A 24070-nucleotide genomic window follows, 5' to 3' on the forward strand; every position below is an offset into this window, starting at 1 on the left:
ACTCCTCTGAGTCGGCACAATTAGCCTTCATGTTAAGGGTGCAGATGGTAAAGCCTGATCTCTCCAAAGTTACTTTTTATGAACCAATTAAAACACGATAAATATCAGAGGATAGAGGGTGAATAAGAGGATTAAGAGCTTGTGAGAGGTGTCTTTGATGGCATCTTGAAATCCTTTATAGGGAGCCAATCTGTCTGTACCTGTAACCTGTCGGTATTCTGCTCCTGCTCTCTCTCTCTCTCTCTCTCTCTCTCTCTCTCTCTCTCTCTCTCTCTCTCTCTCTCTCTCTCCATATCTTGGAGTGCCACAGGTTGATAGACTTTCAGGGCATGTTGGGACTCTTGAGTCAGACAGCAGGACAAAACGTCCATACATTTTTTTTTACCTCAGCAGCAGATGCCTGGAGAGATCAGTTCTTCTCAGCCAAGACCTCCTGGTCTGCCCCAGAGTACAAGTCACACTGCCAGATATCAGCGATGAGGAGACACACATCATGTTTTTCACTGCACAAACATACAGTATGTGCACCCTTGGCACCCTCATGCTTTGCAAACATACACACGCACCGGAGAGATATTTAGTCAAGACTGGACAGATGTTTTATCTCTGTGTGTATTTGTCAGAGTGCTCCGTTCCCTCTGACGGAGGAGTGTGAATCTCTGGAGCAGGAAACTCGGCACGGCGCAGCAGCTGCTGTGACCTGGACAGATCTGATGAATGACAGCACGTTGACTATCGGGGGTCTGGCCTGTATATGATTTAAAAGCCCCAAAAGACCTCATACACCACGAGTCTCTGACAAGACCTAGTGTGACTTTCTTTCTGAAACTTGATAATGAAACTTCCTCTTCCCTCGACCGTCTTAATATGACCCTAAATATCACTCATCTCTAAACTACCGTTACGCTGGTAATGATGTTATAGTTGCTGAAATGATTAATACTGGGCCTCTGATGACTGTATGTGAGGACAGTATAATTGGACATTAATCATAATCGTATTTCCCCAGACATCCTTTTGGTCTCACTCAAGACCTTTTAAGAGTCACAATAAGTGTACTGATATATGATGCTGTCGTCAAGGACGGATTAACATGACCACGGGCCCTGGACACAAACCAGTCATGGACCCCTACCAACACGCAAATACACGCACTAGCACACCGTGCAATCCACAATCACACACATTATAATGCAGTGCACGGCCTAGAGAGAGAAAGAGAGAGATAGAGCGAAATACAATTCTATAAAGTCTCTCTGGTGCTGCGCAAGAGAAAGAGACTCTTTGCGCCGGAGCCTACTAGACAGTTAGATTGGGGCAGAGACACCGGCGATGCGAGCGCGCGCTTAGCGCGCGAGCAGATTTTTTTTGCCATTGTAAGATCTCTGCGCCTGCTTTTTGGCCCACCCTTGCCCCCCTCGGAGCCTACACTCAATGTCTGAGCGAAGCAGCGCGTCACCCGGTGAAACGCTGTGTTGGTGTCGTTCAGTGAGACAGACACACTCTGTGGTTTAAAACTAAATGATCACAGGGGATTCCTGCACGTTAACGGGTGTCGAGGGGACATGCTCCGCGATCTGATTGCATGTCCCGAGCCTGGATACCCCAATCTCACTGCCGACTAACTGTAAAGTGAAACAACCGCCTCGCTCGTTACACTGGTAGGCCTACTGGTGCGTAAAGGGAACGCACAGTTGGCAAACTCTCCTCACTACAACTGCCACAGCAGAAAAGCCACTGTAGGTCGATCGCTTTGTCGATTCGTGCCTCTGACACGTTGACTCGCATCATAATGAGTCGAGGCTTTGATTTCAGTGCGGGGATGTGGAGCTCTTTGGCCATTTCCAGTGCCTTTTTTTCTCTAGACACATCGTTCTCTCTCCAAGCGCACACACGCTTGTCCCGGCCGAATATAAGACCCCGAATATAAAACAACCCGACTTTTTACGACCCATTCCCAGGGGGGAAACCCCCGTCAAATTTTTTTAATAAAAAAAAAAAATCAAGGGCCCCCCTATTGGCCAGGGCCCTGGACATGTGCCCACTTTGCCCATGCGGTAATCCGTCATTGGCTGTCGTGTGTGGTTTTGTGACCTGCAAACGCTCCCCTAAATCCCAAAACTGTTCATATGTATTTTAATAATATACAGTATATTATATATGTTAAATATAAAACATATTTGTATGGGAATAATAGTGTTTTTTCATCTCAGTTTTTATGACGGTAAAATGAAAGACCTTTGGACTCTTGATCGGACAAAACAAGCATTGTGAAAACTCTGATGGATAATTTTTACTAGTATTTTCATTTCATAGACCAAATAACTGATCGATTAATAAACCTTCAAGTAAAATCGTTAATCACAGCCTCTGTATTTTAGTGGAACTCAACAGGACTCATTTATGTTAATTAAGTGTCCACTGTGGAGTTTGTCTTGAAGTTTTTTCTTTCCCTCAATCAGCAGTTTCTCACAGTGTGAGTGTGGGGGAGTGCTGGGACGGTTGTTGTTGAAAAACTTTGTGAATGCCAGCAGGGAGGAGGAGTTGAAGGGGAGCTTGTGTTCCTTTGTAGTGCGGTGCCGAGATAAGGGCAGCATCCAACACATCAGCCCCTTGCTGGAGCCCCACAGGGTCGGCGGACCCCCTTCGACCTGAAACTTTGATCACACGGTCTGTTTTATTAGCTGACGGGAGCAGCTTGATTGATGGCTCGGCATTGTTCACTTCTTCTCGGTCAGCCTGTTGTACTCTCTCTCTGCTGTAAAGGCGCTGGTGGTTCTGGAGGAGTTCTTGATGTGTGTTTTGCTCGCTCCTCCTGATACTGTAATCTGCTCCCACTCCCCTGGGAGCCTCTCATCTGAGTGTGTTGTATGTGTGCTTTCATGTGTTCCCACAGTCAGCTCTGTCTGCGGGCATGTTGTGTTGAAGTGCTTTTCAGAGATAAGACCCTCATTCTGGTGTGAGGGGTAGAGGATGAAGGGATAACACTCTGAATAGAAGGCATCCCATCTTCCTCCCTCTATCTCTCGTATCTTTACTCCCTATTCATTCTTTTATTTTTTGCAGTCTCTGTAGCAGAGGCACTAAGTTGCAGTGCACTTGCGAACAGTGGGACAGAATAGATGACACTTAAAAACCGTGGCACTCCATCACCCAGCAGCATCTCTGCCTAGGCAAATTGAGACAGAAAGAGTTGGACATAAAATATAACTGAGGGAGGAAAAATGCATCGCTCAGAGCTTCCCTAGTCATCCAGCCTCCCCCGCTGTTGTCTACGCCAAGAATTAGCAAAACACCCAGATCCTTCATTCTGCAGTTAATAAATCTGGCTTTGAAGCACGAAATGTAAAATGCTGTAGATTTGAATGTTCAAACTTAGTTCCTTACCCAAAATATTTTTTTACATTATCCATAGTGTCTCTACGTATTTCATGGTAGAATTTGGGGTAAAATCGTTTTTCATTATGACTGGTACGAAAGTTTGTTGATGTTGTTTAGAAATATAAAAAAAACTCTGACTGTGAGGGTTTTTTAATTGATGGGCAGTGAATTGAAATGAAAACGATTTATTTTTTAAATCAGCACAATAGCAGCAGTGATTTTATTTTTAAAAAATGTTGTGACTGTCATTTCGATATTTTGTGTCTTAGATAAGAAAATTTGAAGGTATAACTTTTAACTGTTGATGAGTATAAACAGCACTTCATACAGTGTGTTATAGCTTGGATAAGTCCCCATAAGCACGCTTCATAGTGAACTGAACTGCATGCACCATGTGTATACTTGCTTTTTTATTTATCTAACTTAATTTCTTTCTGTTATGCCGACACTATTAAAATGTTCCATGGAATGCATAATGACACTGATGAAGGCACCAAGCTGAAATATGTGGATCTCACAATAAAGTTGTTCTTTATCTTACAAATGTTGCTGGAGTTTTCACCTCCTCAGGCTATTTACCTTCTGAAATCACCCTGGAAATAGGTGAATGTGTGCCAGAAATTCCTGCTGAACATAATTCACACACACAGGTGTGACAGCCAACAGACCTCCCCCATTTCTAACGTTTCCTTAGTTTCTTTTCTTCTTTCTTTACTCTCATGCCCTGATGCTCCAGGACCACGATCTGGAAAATGAGTTGTAGTCCACTGCTCTGCTGTGGATGCCCCTCTTTATATTAGCTTATCACCCCTTTGCAAAAACACACAGAGCACGCATACTTATCTCCAATGGTGCAAAACACAAACAAATCATTGCCCCTGCATGCTTGAGGGCCCACTTTATTCCTATCTGTAACAGGAAGCAGACATGAGACATGTCGGTGTAACACTGCCCAGACCTAAGGTGTCATCTTTGAGAGGGAAGGGGGGAGTAACTCCAGACACAGCAGAGATAGAACATGTAGATGCAAAAAGACACCTGTTCAGAGGGAACATGAGGCCTTCATGAGTAATAATCTTCCATCTGTGCTGATAAAAATAAAGACCAGGAATACCACATTGTTTTTTTTGTTTGTTTTTTGTATATGTTTGGCCATGCCAGTCATGATTGTGCTTATCTGCATGGTGCTGAAAGCCTCTGAAGGTCACCTTGTTTACTTCCTTGGGAGTTTCCAGAATACGCTGCATGTTTGTCATCAGGATTGAGATGCGACAGATAGCTCAGGCTGTGTGCGGATTAGCCTTTGAAATTCCAGCATACAGTAATTATCCAGTGTGCCTGCCCTTGGTGATGGCTTTCTCCCTGAATACTGCACATGCACAGACACAATAATGTCCCATTAATATCTGTGTGTATTTGAGGATTTTCTCTGTTTATTTTCAGTGTGCCCAGAGGGTCTCGCATTGTGAGCCTTGTTAATCCCGCTGTTGAATCTCTGACAGAAGACCAGATCTCAGAGCTCTTTGCAGTCTCTTTGTATTTTTCTGGCTGTGGACTATTTTGGCAATTTAAATACGCTACACATTATATTGTGACAATAAGGTGTTCCTCTTTTTCTCTTTAACGGATTAAAGTAAACCTTATGTTTTTATGTTGTTTTTTGTTGTTTTTTTGCCAGGCTAAAGGTCAATGTGCTGTGTCGATCTGTTCTGAGGTCACTGCAGACCCGTCACCGTGTTTGTCTTGTCTGTCTTTGGTTTGTGCTGGATGTAAGATTATCCAGATGGGGTAAAGCTTCGGTGCAGCTTGAGTGGTCTGGAGAATGAGGTCCAGATTGTTGTATAGTTTCTCAAATTCATGTTCATTAATGTCTTCAGTGTGAAAAACTGTAAACTGTATGTATGATAGAGGAGATCCAAAACTAAAATCTCCCCCTTTATGTGTTTGTGTAACCCCAGTGAGCCGAGGTCCAGCTTACCTGCAGTATTGCTACAGTTAAAGCCTTACTTCCTGCAGGCCCGTCATCAATCAGCACAGAGCTGGTTAGCACTGTGCTGGATTAGCGCAGGTTTCACCCCCAACCAGGTGTGCTTGACCTGTGTCGCCATCTCACATCTCGACTGCGGTGTTGTGTTCTCCGCGGCCTCCCTGCAAGTCTACCTGAGTAGAGGCTTCACGTTCCACACGCTATCACCCTGAAAGCAAAAAGCGCAATCAGCTTTGATCCAGCCCTGCGGCCCCTGGAAGTTAGTGGGGTTTAATCCCCAAAAAGCCTAAGAAAGACACAGAGGAATGCCTGGCACACAGCACACCATTCACCCTGGGATTAGACTGAGAGGGGCTCAGCTTCACACAGTCATGTACTCCACTCTACTCACTCTGTGTGAGGATAATCGTGTGGGTTTTGGTGTGTGCGTGCATATGTAGTTGTATGCAGATTTCTGTACACGTGCATGTGTACAGTGCTTAAACAAAACAATCTAAAAACCTCAATAGGGCATTGTTAACTCCGCCAGAAAGCCAGGTCATGTTGGGTAGAATGCTAATTAGCAGTCAGTTATAAAAAATAAATAAAGAGGCCAATGTGAGAAAGCAGCAGGAGCTAAGTAGATGCCAAATAATCTGTGCCAAGGCTGAGGGCACTGGTCCAAAACCTAAAATATGTTTTTTTTTCTTGTAAAACCCGCTTCCACACTGGGGCATGGCAATAACAGAATATATGGTTACATATTATTTATAAGTAACTCATAATAATACACTTTATTTTAATAATACTTCTCAGAACTTGGGTTACAAGGAGCTTCAAACATTTTACAAAGAGAATGCAATAAAAACATGGATTTCACAAAGTGGTCAAAAGAGAGATAAACAAACAAAAACAAAATGTAATATGTATGCATATAAAATAACAAAAATTAAAAATAAACATTATAGATAAAACAAAGTATAAAATAACATTAAATTAGACATACCAGTCTGTACAGGTGGGTTTAATAAGTTTAAAGTCCCAACACATTACGAGAACAGTTTTTCCTGTGGTTTTTTTCACCCATCTGTTTCCAATGATGTGGCAATTGTGTGCAAAAATAACAGAACGGAAGTTGTTGGTTTATAAGTCAGAAGAATCATTCATTTGGACAGAATGTTGTCAAATTATTTCCTGTGTCCGCGGTAATTAAATAACTGTCTGTTCAATTGTCAGTCGGAACCTGAAGCACTTGCAAACATCTGTTACTCAGAAATCAAAAGCAGCTGATCGCCATATGGTTTGACAAATACTCCTCTGAACAGGTTTTTTACGATACTCTATTGATCCTCGAAGGAGAAAGCTGAGAGCTGGAAAAGGCGAACCTGCTGCCTTTAATTATAGTCTCATTTTCTTCAGCAGGAGGATTATGCGTTTCCACAACAAGCCTTGAGTGTGGAGGCCCCGTCTGTCAGCACACTGAGAGGAGAGATGCAGAAGTATCAGGTGGATAACTGACTGTTATCCAAACTCACATCACAGACGTGGTCGGTCTCAGTGCTGTGTGTGTGTGTGTGTGTGTGTGTGTGTGTGTGTGTGTGTGTGTGTGTGTGTGTGTGTGTGTGTGTGTGTGCAGGGCCGCCACTCCCTATACGCAGGGTACGCAGAGTGCGTAGGGCACCAAGTTCCTGGGGGGCCCCCAAACAAAAAGATTATAATTTTTTTTTACGAAAAAGGAAAAATATATGATCCGGGGGCCCCCCAACATTGAGGTTTTTAAAAAAACTTCATGATGATCATTACATTACAAAAAAGATATAAATTAGTTGTGAACAGGCCCATTGTTGTTTTGTCTTAATTGTGCAACCTATCCAGGGGTGGATTACTGCACAGGCATACCAGGCACAGGCCCAGGGGCCCAAGGGCTCAGGGGGGCCCTTAGCCAGAGATACTGATAGTAACTTTTCATGTTGCATAGTCAAAGAGCTCTGTCACTGATGTCAATAACAGGGTCAATAACAGGGTCCAAAAAGGAATAGCCTAAATATAAGTATACTCATCAGAATGTAACAAGATAGAAATCATCATGGGCCCCTCAACTAGTAGGGGAGAAATACAAAGGCAAGTTAAAAACAACAGCACTACCTCTGTGTAAGGGACTCCATGAGGGGCCTTGAAGGCCCCCTCACACATACACAAATAAGCTTTCTATGTGTGAATTCTAAATTGTTCATAAAAAGTAGCTATCCACCCTTTATCTGTTGAAATGGGCCCCTCCATCATAGAACATGGATCTGCAGACCAATCTACTGTACTGTTTTTACAGTTGCAGAGTAAGGAGTGCTGCCTGTTTAAGAAAAATCTGAAAAATAATGTTCCTTCTGCATCTCAGGAGTTGATATAGCCTCTAAAATGTCCTCTCAAAGTGCACCAGATTGATGCATTTTACTTTAAAAAGGTAAAAAAAAATCCGGGGGGGTATGCCCCCAAACCCCTAACAGGGTCCCTCCAACAATATCCCAAAATCCTATGGGAAACACTGACTTCCTTAATATGTTTTTGCCATTAATTGTATGTATCTGTATGGAAATATCAGTGTACCTGACTGGATATTTACGAGTGGGGGGCCCTTTAAGAGTGTGTGCCCAGGGGCGCATTATCTCATAATCCGTCTATGAATTTATCACTCAATTCCTTTGCAAAGGCAGTTAGTAGGATACGAGGCAACTTTTTTCACAAGTTAAGCTGTTCTTTCTGTTAGTAAATGCTGTTCGCAAAAACTCCTCACTACAGCAAATGTGCCAAAAAGTAGTCGCAGAGATCTTGCAAGGGCAAAAAATTTCCGCCTGCGCCCTACGGGTGCGAGCATCTTGGTGTTTTTTTTGGGGGGGCGGGGGGGGCACAACTGACAATTTAAGCTTAGGGCACCCAAAAGCTTAGCAGCGGCCCTGTGTGTGTGTGTGTGTGTGTGTGTGTGTGTGTGTGTTCAAGTTTCAAGAAAATTATTTACCACTAGTGGCGTTGAAACATTTTACCATGATACTAAGGAAAAATACAAAATGTACTCAATAAAAGCATGGTTAAACAAAGACATCATGGTTTTGTCTATATTAAAAGAGGAAAGTGTGTGTGTGTGTGTGTGTGTGTGTGTGTGTGTGTGTGTGTGTGTGTGTGTGTGTGTGTGTGTGTGCGCGCGCGCCCGCCCGTGCGTGTGTGTTTTAACAGGTGTACATACTGCAAAGTTGCACATACATGTAAAATGATGTAAAGAGTGATGCACATATTTGGCAATAACTTGATGGTGTAGACAATGAGGCAGCAGTGTGCAGCAGACTCATCAATCCTTCGCTGAACCTCAACTGTGGAGGGAGTGATGTTGATCCTGGCTCTCTGCCTCTGCTTTGAGAGCTTTTACATATGTGACTGTTTGTGTGTTGTGGAGGGTTCGGCGCATCCGTCGAACGATTCTATACGATCTCATGTCTCGTGACGGTTTAGTTGTAATTTATTCTTCCTTCTTACCTGGGTGCTCCTTCCTGTGGTCTCAAATATTTAACCGTTGTTCTATAATCTCAGTGAAGTTTTGATTTGAGGATAGAGTATGAGCCGTCAAGATCTGGGGCTTTTGAGACCTTGCTGTTGAGTCAGGCCTGTGTGTCTACACTAATAGACTGTGTGTGACTCAGCAAGCTCCAAAACAAAGGAGTTCTTCAAACATGCAGCATGTCGGACACACAGACACCGAGCCGGGTGTGCTCTTATCGGCCAGATTCCATGTCTGCTTTCCTTTCATGCATGAGCTTATCTGCTGTCAGAAAACCTATTATGGAGTTCTCAAAGTACAGATATGGTACAGTGTCTCAACGGTGAAACTGATACATTGCAAGAACCTATGAACCCTAAAAGGTCTTACAGCACATTGTCCAACCAAATCCAAAGGCAAAATTATTTGTGACTTTTTGTGGTCGTCATAGAGAGTGTTAAAACCAAAAAGATGATGATGTATTTAATCGAAGGCATTCATGCAGCTGTACTTGATTGCACACACGAAAACTAATGCAAGTAGTTGCAAGAAGATTGAAAGAAAAGAGAGATATTCCAAAACGTTGAAATGTCTATGATGTGTATGTGCTTCTTTGTCAAAGAAAAAAGGGAACCGCTTGAAAAACATTGCTCTAGAGTGCTACCAGTGGTAAAGAAAAAAAAAAACTCCACAGGGTTCCTTTACATGTGAACGCTTCTTGCATTTTTGGTTTCAGAAAGCGGGAGGGAGCTTTTCCTGCACTGTTATAGGATCAAACAAGAGGCTTTAAATTCTGATGGGTTTCATGTTTTTTCTAGCATTACGTGTTATATGGCTCGCAACAGGTTATTCTTGAAACTATAACACTCGGATAGAGGTTTTTTGTTACTCTATGGTTTATGTTTCCACAGAATGTTTATATTGGCAGTCAAGCATATTTACAATGACAAGGGGAATATCTGATGAGAAAAGATGTTGCACATAAAACTTTCTCCTCACCGACTCAGAAAGTTTGCAGTGAAACAGTGGCCCTTTTTTCAGTTACGACATTTTTTGCTCAACGAACCTCCGAGCAGGGCCGAATACCTCCGCAGTGAAAGGACCCAAGCTTATGAAAGCAAAATGGAGATTAGGGTGTTACATGAGATGTCCCGAAGGAAACTGACAAATCAAATGATTTGTTATGGTGGAGGAAATGGACAATGCTCTCTGAGAGGAAGCTGAATCATGAGGAAACTGTAAACAATAGTGAAGAAAAGATTTGTCCTAGTTCTTACCACACATGTCCACTGCTCTCACTTCATTTATAGCCCTGAAGAGTGGAGCAGGTTTATGGCTCTTCTATTGAAGCAGAATATGGTCCTAGAGGGAGTCGGAATGGCTACAGTCTGGCAATCTTGTCTTGGCTCTGAATGGACGAGTGCAGTCACTATCTCACAGTCACTGTGTTCAATTGGGGTTCTTAATGTTTGGTTGTCATGGATCCTACTGCATGGTTGTCAGAGGGGACTACATTGTTTTTATTGTTTACATGGGTGATTAAGGAAAAGTATAGGTTATTGAGACCTTTTCCCTAACAAGACTCGCTCCCATGTGTACTTGCACACTAATCATATCACAGGAGGGGAAATCACATTTGGCTGGTAGGGCTACAGGCCTCAATAAGCCGTAATAAGTGGGCGTTCGGACCAGGCTTGGACAAATAAACCGTGTGTTGGATTGGACCTGTCCTTCAAACAGTCATGGCAAAGGAAGTATTCGCCCAGCGCTGAGTGTGTACAGCAGAAGACATGGAGCAGGATGTTTAGCTGAACGTTTGTGGATTGGCCAGGTTCTTCGCTTGGCTGCAGCTGTGGGCAGAGAGCTGGAGCGCTTGTCAACCTCTGTATGCTAATGAACAGGGTCAGAGTAAAAGGGCTACTGGCCAGGAATTCCCAAGCATGGCTTTTGTGGTGATCTGCAGTGTGTATAAACTCTACTTCTTCACCGCTGTTCCTGTTGCGGCAGGTCAATTCAACATCTCTTTATTGTTTATTCTTTTCAACCTGTTGTTTCAGATTTCAGATTTTTTCCGAAAGTTTTCTTTCTATAACATCTAATCTTCCATTTAACACAACTCGGCTCTTATTCAGTGTTGGACAGTAAAGCAGCAGTTGGAAACATGTTACAGAAACATTTATGTAAACAATGAAATTCAGATATTTACATTATAATTACTAACTCCAGTAACTCTGCATTAGACACTCCTTTTCAAAGGTCGGCCTGTTTGGTGTCTTGTTGGATAGAGTGGAGAACTTTTGTGGGACATGTTTGGTGGGAACAATGGTTTAAAGACGGAATCGAAAGAAATATGTTTTTAATTTCGCCTAACTGAGGTTTTGTCCTCTTCTCTTGCCTTCTTAGCTACGAGATAATTTTATGCTAAGCCTACATTCAGGAATCACCTGCTTGTGTTTGGATGTATGTCTGTGAGCCCTGCAGCTTTTATGTGAGAATAGATCTTCTGGAGTGCTGTGTACAGTCAACAGAGCTAACTGTACACTTCTTGTTGAACTATAATAATGTCATGTTTTATGTTCCCACACACTTTTCTGGAAGCTTAGAGGTTCTTTAAAGATACCTTTTGATGGAGTAATGAAACATTGTACTCACTAATAGCTGAGAAGTCTGTACAACGGCTACATCCTTTTTTCTTTTTTTTTAAACTTTATTTATAGGTTTTTAGTGTGTATACAGTAACACAACTACACAATAAAAGATGGCAGATAAGCAGGATAAAAATTAAAAGAACAAAACATAAAAACAGACATAGGAAACCTGCTCTCATGGATAACATTACAATACGGTAATGATGAAGTATGAGTATATCACATTAGCCAACATTTATATACAAAGTTATAAATACAAAAAGTAAATAAAAAAGTAATTATTTCTTGATAAGTAAGACAAAAATGGTTGCCACATCTTGTCAAAGGTTGCAGAGCTAAGAGAAGTATTGTGTCGGATCCTTTCCATGTAACACATTGGTCATTTCTGCTAGCCAGGCTTTAAAAGAAGGTTAGAATTAGAATATTTATTTTTGCAATAACCATACCATATTGTATTGTCTTATGGTGTGTAAGGCTACATACTCATAGAAAATCTGAATGGGCAATAACGAGCAGTCAGGTAATTGTAGATATTTTAAACAAACTAACCCGAGCGTTCTGCTAGAGTTCACTGTGGTAATGTTATCCAAGATCTAATATGGATGTCATAACCAACTGAAACAATGGCCAAATACTGTGAGATCCAAGTTGCAATAAAAAGTGATTATCCTTTAAAGGAAAACCAGTTTCACATAACATTGAGGGGGTTAACTTATTTTTAGTCACAAAGGCTTATGAAGCGCTCAGCAACTCAGTGCGGCACGCATGATATTTAAAGCTGGTCTAGTCAGCAGCAATAACTCTCAGTGAATGTGTTTTAGTACATGGGTGCGTGCTGGTGTGTCTAGGTCTAATTCTGGTCCTGGTTGTTTTTGGAGCTGTTGTTTGTCGGCTACTTGCGGCCAAGTTTTGGCTGAGAGTTGTGGTGTTTAATTACTGCGGTGTGTAGGGAGTGTTTTATAAGAGGAGGTCACAGATGAGACGGACCCCTCCCAGCCACACCACAACTGCGGCAGAGTGTAGTGTGTGGTTCCATCCAGTCATGTCCTGGTCTGCGGCTCTCGATTCCTGTTAACACCGCTTTCTTTGTTGTGACCATACGGGAGACAAAGATGGAGAGACAGGGGAAAAGGTTGCATATCCCTGGAAAGGACGCTGGCCGAGGACAGCTGAAGAGAGGGCGACGCGGAGGGAAAGCTTACCCAAGCAGCGTTTATTCGGGTCACCCAGGGTCACAAGGAAGGAGCCGGGTTTCATCGGGCTCCTGTGTTATTGTGTTTCTCTTAATAAAAGTGAAGGGTGTGAGCGGCCATGTGCTTTTATTAGACATCTGCTGCTTTCATGTGGAGGAAATGTTTAAAGTCTGGCGGGTGGATTTGTAGTTCAGCTGGTCCCAACCACATACTATCTCAAATCAGCATGTTGCAATTCAACAGATGTGCCCGCCACTCACTTTGACCACTTTACACAGACCGCAGCATTGTTTGCTTTCACGGCACAAAGGAAATCGTTTCCACTTTGCCCTAGTTGCTTAATAAGATTTTTGTTTTGGGATCGCACTGAGACAACAGCAAATTAGAGCTATTCCATTTTAAAATTCCCATAAAACTCTCTGTTTTTTATTGAATACGTCTTTGTAAACGCCAGATTCTCATTATGTTTTGTGTCTCTCTTTTTAAACACAAAAAGCCTCTCAAGCTGTTCTGGACATTTATGATGTTGCTCTTGTCATAAACGGAGTGAACACCCCAAAACAAGTGGTTTACCTGTTCCGCTCAGTAATTAGAGGCCAATGTGCTGGAGTGATTGTGAAACAAAGCTCAATTTTCCTGTAATTACAATCTGCGACTGCCTTGCAGGTATTTTAAACGGTCTGGACCAAACCTCTGTGGGGTAGCTTAGTTATATACTGTGGTTTCTCGGTCTCTCAGGTTCAAGCCTTCTGGAAATAATACAATAGGCAGGAAGCGTGACAGGCGGGGAGGTTATGGAAGGTGCGTGCTGCATCCTGTGCAGAGAGGTTGTACCCGGCAGCTGTCTGTGCCCAGTGAGGCCATGCAGTCTCCTGTCCCAGAATGCCAATGGGAGCACATTTCTCTAGGCCAGACAAACACCTCTGTCAGCAGACCGCAGTCACCCCACCAGTCAGACCATTCAGCCCAGTCACTGCTCCTCTGTAATTACACCCCGCCGCCTGCTGCAGACAGGGGCGGGGAGGGGCAGCCATCACTGCCATCGGCATCACTACAGGCATGTCCTGGAAAAACAGAGAGAGTGATTGAAAAGGGGAGAGTAAGTGAGGGAGTGTGAGAGGGAAGGTGAGCTAAAGACAGTCCTGTCTGAGAGTAGGAGGAGAGGGCCGGAGACTCTTCTTCTTCCTGTGTAAGATTAGAGGCCGTGTGTGCGAGCACATCTGGATTGGCTGAGAGAGCTGAGAGGACTGATGTGAGAATCAGGAGGAGCCAGGGCCAAACTAGGACGAAGATTAGTGGGTCACCACATCTCGATCAACACTGAACTGGCCTCTGCAGCATTTATCTCCATTTGTGTGATGGTGCAACATGCCTGAAAAAGCTTTTGGGAAAGTTGACAGTTTTCATACTCCATATAAGGGATGTGATTTTTGGACTTTTTTTTAACTACACTACTTTAATAAAACTGTAAAAAATAAAAAAATAGGTACAGGTACAGTACCTAAATAATAATCTTAATCTCTTTATGTGCAGTAACCAGACTAAATACATTAAATTCATTTCAACCAGGTCTAGCTCTATGGAGGGTTTGGTTAAGGTGGTGTGGTGCCTTGCACTGCTCAGTGTCCGTGCTGATTGATGAGGTGAGATGTGTGTGCACAAGGTGTGAACCTCTCTGACCCCTAACGCTCTCACCTCAGGGTTCTGGAGGATAGCCTGGGTTCATTTGCAGCAGGTCTTTGCAACACCTCACCTAGACTTGTAAAGGTGAACAGATGTAGACTGGCTGCCTGTCAGTGCACTTAAACTTAAACTTTAAAAAGGCGTGGATACAAGGATTCAGTCTCGCTCTGCTTACCCTTTTCCTCTGGGATCCATTTATTTGACCAATTGTTTTAGCATGGCCACGCTTCCTTCTCAGCGGGCTGCTCCGCTCTCAGGCTGAGAGTTGGGGTTGGGGGGTCAATTCCATAGCGAGGATATAATGAAGTGTGTTGCACCCTTTAAGACAGTCACCTAATAAAAGAAACCTGCGGCCCTGGGAAAGCGCTGTAAACACTGGGGTTCAGATGCAGGTTTGCACTAAGCAGAGTGCAGAGCACATCTGTGTGGGAAGTCGAAGCTGTGGGTCGGCTTTAATTCACTTGAATACCAGCTGTGATTGATTTGGGTCAACCATCAATGAATAAGGTTGCCCGTGTTGGCAACCTGTGTGGAAGATTATTTTCTCTCCCGATGCCAATCGAAATTGCTGCACTCTGCATCTGCTGCTGTTCTACTAATATATACACTGATCCAATAACTGTTATTCTTTAACCCACATTTTAAAGCTGCTCAAATTTCAGACAGGACAAAGGGTGAGAAAGTGAGAGGAAGCAAAGCAGAAGCAAGCAATACTGGGATCACATCACCTCAATCTGTCTCTTCCGGATTCAAAAATAGATAAAAGAAACTGCTCGCTAAGCAAACATATGTTCAAAGGAGCTACCTTGTTCAGCTTGGCTTATTTTGAGGTGCATTGTGTTCTCTTTGAGTACACAGAGTGTGTGTGTGTGTATGGGGGGTGGGGGGGGGGTATCTAAAGGCAGCCATCTTCAGTCAGAGAGACAAACGCCTGCCCTGGTTGGCTGTCAGCACCTGGTCACTAATGATGCTGCAGAGCTGAGCTCAGCTAATTGACCGGACAGAGATTGATCAGGACCTTGCACTCTGCTGTGTCTGCTTACTGTATGTGTGTGTGTGTGTGTGTGTGTGTGTGTGTGTGTGTGTGTGTGTGTGTGTGTGTGTGTGTGTGTGTGTGTGTGTGTGTGTGTGTGTGTGTGTGTGTGTGTGTGTGTGTGTGTGTGTGTGTGTGTGTGTGTGTGTGTGTGTGTATCTCAGCCAGGCTTTGTACTGTATCTCCCCACAGGAACTTCAAACTTTGAGACAAGTCAGTTTGAGGAAAGTGCACAGACTGGCCTTGGTAGTCCGTGAAAGGCAACTTCTGCTTCAACACTGTCATCATTTACTCTCACAGCCTCTGCTGTGGACCATATGTGTGGAGTCGGACAACTGAAGCTTTGCTAGTACATTCATGAAGCTCCTTAACGCCTGTCTGTCCGCAAGCTGCTGAATCTTTCTGCAAAAGCAGAGAGCAAATAAACCTCAGAAGGTGATGAGCTTTGAGTGCAGCTGAGTGTGAGATGTGTGTTTAAAGGGCTCTGGTTGGCAGGGATAACTGGGCTATTAGCATGAGGGCTTTAGGGTTTATTTTCCCTGGGAGAGTATCACTGAAGGAACGAACTTGGCCCATTAATAATAACAGCCTGTGTGTTAGCGCCTATGTGTGTATTTGCCTCACATGCGCTGTCCATTTCACACACACACACACACACACACACACACACACACACACACACACACACACACACACACACACACACACACACAAACACATAAACACCACAGACCACATGCACACTACCTTATTTTGAAGAGTGAGAGGTGCAGCTGCAGTCCGGGTCACTGTGCCCTTGGTTGTCACTCTGTTGGTACCAGCAGAGCTCTGAGTGGGGTTTTTAAGGCCAATATCAATAGGAACATAGCTGCCAACAATGATGCAATAGTAACAGCAGGTATAGTTCATGCTTTATGCGGGTCCAAATCAAAAGTGATGCATCCTCTCAAGTACAAGTCAGTTCAGATTGAGGGCTTCCCTCTCCGGCCCTGTTCACACTTGGCATACATGTGTCCGTGGTTTTTGGCCCAGAAACACAGTCTGTTACCAAGGCAAACCACCATTCTCTCAATTTCTGTCTGCATTGTTGTACTGCACTTCTATTTCAAACTTTTTTGACTCAGGGTTCTTTATTTTGGTAAGGTTTGCAAAAAAAGCCACATCAGTTTTCAATCAGTTATTTTTTTCAACATTTCCAATTTCCCATGAAAAATCATATGAAAAAATATAATGTGAACAAACAGCGTTGTATTGATGAGTTACATCAGGAACACTGAGTTTAAACACACTCATATACTGTATTATATTATAATATAGATGAATAACTCTGACAAGTTAATATATTTTTTGGATTTGACAGCTAGTGGTCAGTTCACTCACCTTCAGTGTTTTTCATTGAGTCAGGCAGTGAGTGATGTGCAGCAGAGTCTTGTCAGGGTTTCAATCTGAGGCCCACGGGGCTACATGTGTGGCTTGGCAGACCTTTTGCTCAGATTTTGACAAACAATTTCATCGGCCCGTCTAACCTTGGCCCTCAAGCTAACAGCTTAGAAAGACTATGTGCCGTAAACTGTCGGCTTTTGAATGATTTCAGAGCTCCGCTATAAATTGTCATGGAGAAAAAAGGTGCAAAATCGGATTTTCTTTTAAGAAGCTTCTGGCCACTGCCAGAGTTCTGATGCTTTTTCCTGCTTCTACAAAATGCCTTCGGTCACAATATGCATTGCATATTGACATGAACCTAAGCAATAACAATCCCTTTTCCTTCTTTGGCCATTTTACATGACCACCTGAATACACACACTTATTATGAAGTAGGGATAAATTCCTCTCGCAGTGACCTTCTCTCATATCTTCCCATCTTTTCCTATGAGATTATTGTGCCAGCAGGGGGAAAAGATTATTCAAAGAGTGTTTGTAAACAAACTACTGAGCTGTGTGTGTGTGTGTGTGTGTGAAAAGTGGAACACGAGAGCTGATTTCAGGACGGTCTGTAGCCCGCTGAACTCTCTGTGGGGGTATTCCTCTAATAAAGAGCTCTGACTCTCTGAATCTGGCCCAGTGCAACATGGGAGCAAAAGGTCAAAAACATTCACACATTTCTTTAACCCCCCACTGGGGCAATTAGGCCCAAAGAGAACAAAGAGAAGATACAATGAGCCGTGTCCATGGGGCGGCGTTCATTAACTGTGATGATGTTATTGCTGGCTGAGTGAGCAGTGGATGACACACCAGGCATCCTCTGTCTTCGCAAGCATGCACGCACCTTGTAGTTATCACACACTGTCACAGGACATGCAGAAGAAAAAAGGGAGATCTTGCAGGGTTTAAAATGTGTGGCTGCAAGACAGAGAGAGAGAGAGAGAGTGAGAGTGAAAGTGCGTAAGAGGTGTGTGTGGGAGACACTTGTCCTTGTGCCAAAGCCGGCTTAATGCTTCATACAATAGCTAGAGTGTGGGTGAGGGGGAAACTCAGCGCTTGAATGTTCTTTCCTCTAGGGAGGAGAGGTGCCGTCGGGGGCCGGAGCTAGATTTCCTATCCATAGTATAATTGAATGCAGCCATCTACATGAACCCAGCTCCAGAGACTTGTGCAAGGACGCACACACACACCTCTCTTTGTCTCTGCAGTCTTCCGTGTGCATGCTGCAGACCGGAGTGCAGTACGGACAAGTGAAGAGCTGATCAAGTGTGTGTTCTCCTCATCTCATGAGCAAGATTTAAATTGTTATCGAAATGTCGAAAAGTTTCCTACAATCTCGAGAGCCTGCCATAACATTTCAGGTCTCACGACTTACATGGTTTAAATCCATCTACACTTGTAATCCTCTGTGAAACACCCAGAGCCCAAAACAGTGAAATCATGAGCACGCAAGTTGAGGAGGGGGAATTATTGCAGCAGTCTCAGTTTACCCTTAACCATGTGTTCTATGTACTTTTCATATTCCTCCTCTCCCCCCTCTGAAACGTTTTATGCTGTCCAGTCTTAAGTTCAAGAACGTTTGTTTTCCTACTCGACAATAAGCTCTCCAGTTGCCTTTCCTGGGTCTGCAGTGGACGGAGATTATGACATCCATTGTTACCACAAGTCAAGCTTTTATGGGGGAATACCTCTCCAGCTCCAGCTCAGGGCTGCAGGTGCCATTTCTTGACATATTTTAGCCTAGCACTTGATGTTGATGGTGGCTGCTGGCCACTCAATAGCAAAGGCGTGCTTCCCTGGTGGCTAATGAGGTGGCAAATCCCAGCCTCTTGTTTGTATCAGGTGCACCTAGGCCAACCAGAGCCAGACCACACCAGAAAAAAGGAGTCAGTCTAGCATTTCTACAAAGGTCTGCTCATTCAAAACATCCAGAACCCAGGGACACAAACTCCCACACTTCATAAAATGAAGGCAAGAGAGAATGCGAGCCGAGACTACCCATTCCCCTACACAAGGAAACTATTGTATTGATGTACACGCCCTCTCTTGGCAAATGTATTCTCCATAAAGAAACAAGGCAAAAGGAAAGCAAGTTGGCAGAGACGCAGGGTGCACATTGTTTGTCTCTTGGAAATATTGGAGACAAAAGCTGCAACTGTCTTCCGAGATTTCTATCTCTGTCTTCTGTACACCCTGTCAGGGTTTTGTCAGCTCTATCAGGCTGACAGTAAGAAGCTCACCTGGACAGAAACAGAAGTGATTTCTGCTGAAACATCTTCACATAACCCCAAGCACAGTCTGTCCAACTTCCATACCATTGGACTGGGGACATTATATTTAACACAAAATGACATATTAACTCATGCGGCCTGTTGATGAGTCGTTTGAAGTTGAATTGAACATTTATTCATCTCTTTTTTTTCTGACTCAGTTGTTTTTCTGTTGTTGTCTTTCTTTTGTTGTCTGTCTAGACCTCTTATTGCCCCCAAAAGTGATTGTGACTGTCATGGCAAAAAAACAAATAAACAAACCATATATAATATATAAATCATCCAATGTAAAGGATAAGGATAATCAGTTTAGGAATGTAACATCTCTATGATAGAATAGTGACAGCAGGTTGTTAATAAATGCATAGATCTTGTTGAGAATGTGCAACTGTGATTCCCACCATGTAATTCTCATTTTGCATGAATGAAGATATACACTTCCCACTGTAAAGATAATGTCTTGAATGTCAAGAAATCCCTATCTGACATTTTTCTGTCTCTACATTTTATTTTCAGATGGAGGGAACCAGCTTGTAGCTCAAGAGGCAGTGAGAAAACCATCCACGCTACGCCGGCAGCCTGCACGCACAGGAGAGGTCTCTAGTAAGAACTGTGGACATACTACTACTTTAACTGTACAACATCAAGGCATGTGTAAGTGTATGATTTCTCAAGGTAAAGAGAGCAATGTTTTCTGTTTCTAGATTGTCTCAACTGCAGTCGAATCACAGCCATGAGTGACAGGCTGAGCTTACTGGAGGCAAAGGTATGGGCTGCACTCATTCAATGAGAAAAATTATCCAATAAATAAGCATGTTGCCTAATTGCCCACGCTTGTTTTATGTCTTCCTGTACCAGGTCCAATTACTCCCTGTCTCTGCCTCCGTATCACAACGACACCTTCAGGGTAAAGGAGGAACTGCACCAGAGGCTTCATCGCTGATGGGAGCTGTGCCCGCCCAGGGAATTCCCGGTGAGCAGGGACCTGCAGGTACATTTATAACGCTGTCATGCATGAAAACCTTTTATGTTCAAAAACACTGCATATTTCCATTCAGTGATGTTTGGGGTTTTGTGTTTTGATAATTGAGTCAGAAATCCAACTCCAATTGTGGCGCAACCTTTGCAAGCATCATATAATGCCCATAGCTGCCTAAAAATAACCAATCCTTGTTTATTATAATGAATTAAAAAACTTACAATAATTGTTTAATAATTACAGAACTTTTTAACTCTTCATATCTGATACATGAAACATGATATTTTGATTTATTTTACACAATGATACCGGTTTCACAGTTTCTCACGTATTAACCTTTTGCTATTGGAGTCATTGTTTGTCATTTCTCCAGTTGTGTGTTGCCAAATGATACACAGTTAAAGCCTGATGTGAAATAATTTACTTTTTTGTCACAGTGTAAACAAAGCCTATGTGTTGCAGTGGTTTGTGGCGTTTACTGCTGCCAAAACCTCAAATTTTACAAATCTTGCACATAGTGGCTTTAAGCTCTATAGACAAGATTACCTAGCCTGGCACCGCCCGCCTACTACTTCTGCTCAATTTTAATTTCCCTTCAGTAGTCAGTCTGTGTCCGTGGTATATTCGCGGGTTTTCTCCGCCAGATTTCTGCCAGTCCAATCAGCGAACAGAGGGCACTGGGCAGATGCAATAGTTTTAAACTTCAACAGACACCCGCCTTCACATGAGTTAACGTTTGTCAATTGAGCGATTCCAGACCTTCTGTACAAATGAAATGAAGTACGATGGTCTGGTAGGACCAGGCTAAAGATTACCTGCTTCATGACCAAATATAGCGGAAGATCTACTCAAAGGATAAACCTTTTCCATTTTGGCACTTGCAAGCTTTGCTTTAGTTTCTTAATTTACAAACTCGTTTTCCCAACGGAGGCTGAGTCATCACCAAGTGACTACACTTAACGTAATTTATCAGACTTCCCGCAGCTTCTTCTAGTGCCACAGAAAGGGTTTGTACAACTTTTTTCACTTATGCAGGAGTTGTTTTTTTACATTACCTTTGCATTAATTTGCCTGCTACAAAGAAAATGCCTTGCTCTATTACGTAGACTGAACTTATTCCAGGTGGCTTGAGCCCAGCTACATCCACTCAATTAAGCCACCTCCCTATTTTCATTACAGGTCCTCAGGGCGAGCATGGGAGAGATGGGCTTCCTGGCAGAGACGGTAAGTTGCAACCTAAGTTTCCTTTCAGTCAACGTAAAAACCATTTAAGATGTTAACTGATTAAGGCTTTGTGATTACTCGTGACTGTTTCCTCCTCTTAGGAAAGGCAGGGACTCGAGGGCTGCCAGGTCCCAGTGGGCCTCGTGGGGAGGCAGGGGTAAGGGGTCCATCTGGAACGCCTGGATCCAAGGGATCCCTAGGACCTCAAGGTAAGAGAGGATTGGAAGTAGAAATAAACACAACTTACCCTTAGTTGAAAGTTGTAAGCTGAGAGCAGCAAATGTCTTAGTAGATGTTCACTCAGGTTGTCAATAAGCATTTGGTAAAGACATACATTCAGGGAGATGAAGGGTGCTGGCATTTGTATACTAGCCTGTCCACTTAACCTATTGTCAGTAGAACGATACATTTGAATGGCTCATTAGTGACCAAAGACCTGTGCAAACAACAGTGGAAAACTCCGACAGATCTCCAACAAAAGCCTGACATTGTATTTTTCTTTTCTCTTAAACAACTCGGTCAGTCCGCTAACCCTTTCAGAGTCTTCCAGCGGCCGGTGCGGCCTGCTGGTAACTGACTGGAATTTAGGCTTTTAAAATCACATGTTTCTAAAAGTGCTGTTTCAGTGGGAAGCAAAAGCATTTGTTTTCAGACCGCATATTATCTCCCCAGCATTTGCTGCCGCTCATGACGCTGAATCATAAATCTTCTCAATGTGTCCGAGCTGAGGGGTTATGTACAAATAATAAAAGACCAGTTGGGGATAAAAAGTCAATCCACAGAGAGCTGTGAGCAAGGTTAATGCAGTAAATGGCGGTATAAGTGTGTCACAACATCTGCTCTCACTATAGGCTGTTTTTCCTCTGCTGTGGATCATGAAGGGCGTGGCTCTCCTTTCAGGCGAACACATGACCCTTGCTATGTGCCTGGCTGCTGCTGGGTGAAGAGGAGATTTGCAGCAAAAGCTAAACTACAAACCCACTTTTCTAGAAGCGCCATGTGACTTCAATCTGAAATGAACATGAGCTATATATACACAATCCCCGTGTCCTTATGATTTCCATATGGCTTTGGTGTTATTGTTTTTTCTATCTCCATTACTTTATAAGTACCCCAAACCAGTTCTGTGCCTTGCATCCGAGGCTATGTTTTCCTTATTGTGCTGATTTCTTTTCTTTTTTTTTTCTTCATTTAAAGATAACCGCAGGCCTGGAATGTGTTCAATGTCATGGAAAAACATAGAAAAATATGATTCTGAGCAGGGGGTTATGGGAAAAGATTGGAGAAAAGTGAACTTGTGTTGTTGAAATAAGTGATATTGTACGTTATGACGAGTGCTGCTGAATTACCAGAGAGTTATATTGCAAACTTTGACTCATATGTTGACGCAGCAATCCCGCCGGCCGCTCTTGGGAACCATCATTCTGTAGGAAAAACTAAAATTGTGTTCCCCGATATGTCAAATAGACGTTGAAGGGCCACTTTGATTGTCTGCTTAAACACTGTGCAGCCAATTGTAGCTAACAGTCTCTGCCCGGTGCAGCCATAACACAGCCGGTCATGCTGCAGTGTTTACCGAGGCTAAGTGAAAACGACCCACGGAGGTGTCAAATCAGGGCTGTGATAACATTGCCTTGAAAAGTCATAATTAGTGGACTGTCTTTGTCAGTTGCATCAGCACGTAAACAGAGAGGTGGTGCGTCTGGGTCTTTCGGAGGGCCAGGGTTGGTGTTTAGGGGGCAGCTTTGCCTAAGGAGAGTCCAAACAATGAGGTCAGATGTGGTTGTTGTGGTGGTTCTTTTTTTCCGTCTTCAGAAAAGAAAAAAAGAAAAGAAAAAATAATACGACTGTGGGAGGAGGAGGAGGGTCGCTTTCACTGAGCGGCCCATATGGACCAGCTACAGGCTGCTGCTGATTCACATGTAGGAAAGCTAGCGGGGTGCGTGCAGGGAACCTTTCATTTACTATGAACCAGTGCCAGTAACACTTTGCATAGTTTAATGGTGTTTATTTGTGTTTTCCCATGTCCCTAAGTAAGTTCCCAGCACCGGACCATTAAATACCCTCCTCCTGTTAATTACAGAGAAGCAAAGGCAGCCAGTTTATACACTTCTCCTCCCCTGTCCGCCTGTTAATGTTACACCATATGTGCAAATGCACGGCTATAAAGGCACTCGCTCCTGCCAGACACTATTACGTTGTATCATTCAGCACTTTATTCTAATCTGCTGTTTCCTCTCTGGACTTTGTCACGGCTTATCCCAGCATCATCACATCAGCCACACTCATTCATCATTACCTGTCACTGTGCTGCACCTCTCCAGTAGAAAGATCATATTTAAGATCATATTTTTAGCAAAGACATAACGTACGTCTGTCACTTATATCTGTGCTTCCTCTCAGGCCCCCGTGGTCCACCAGGACTCCCAGGAGACAGGGGTCTACCTGGCCCACCCGGCCCTCCAGCACCGGCCAGTGCCCACATCCAAGAGCCAGACCACAGTAAGACCCTGGAAAACTACCAGAATTCATACAGTCGCACCAAATCCACTAGCTCAGCAAATAGTTAATACTACTGTTTGTATATGTTTAAATTTCCATAAAGATAGTCAACAAAATCCAGCAGAACTTGATAAACATGAACTGATCAAAACAAGAAGTAGTTAAAGCATGGATCATTAGAACATTAAAACAATAAAACAGGAAGTGAGGAAAACACCTGGTGCCTACATTACCCACAATGCACGC

General features: G+C 43.3%; 1 protein-coding gene across 4 annotated transcripts in view; it reads left to right on the forward strand.

Annotated features, from left to right (window-relative positions):
• emid1 (EMI domain containing 1) overlaps nt 1-24070 on the forward strand; it is a 60200-nt gene that overhangs the window by 28026 nt on the left and 8104 nt on the right. For all 4 annotated transcript variants that reach the window (XM_080048024.1, XM_080048023.1, XM_080048025.1 and 1 more), the window contains exons 4-9: nt 19636-19722; nt 19824-19885; nt 19978-20110; nt 21278-21322; nt 21424-21531; nt 23726-23824. In XM_080048024.1, coding sequence (XP_079904150.1) covers nt 19636-19722; nt 19824-19885; nt 19978-20110; nt 21278-21322; nt 21424-21531; nt 23726-23824 — 534 coding nt within the window. The remainder of the gene's footprint in view (nt 1-19635; nt 19723-19823; nt 19886-19977; nt 20111-21277; nt 21323-21423; nt 21532-23725; nt 23825-24070) is intronic.

Source organism: Ammodytes marinus (genome assembly GCF_949987685.1).
Source record: "Ammodytes marinus genome assembly, chromosome: 2".
NCBI lineage: Eukaryota > Metazoa > Chordata > Actinopteri > Uranoscopiformes > Ammodytidae > Ammodytes > Ammodytes marinus.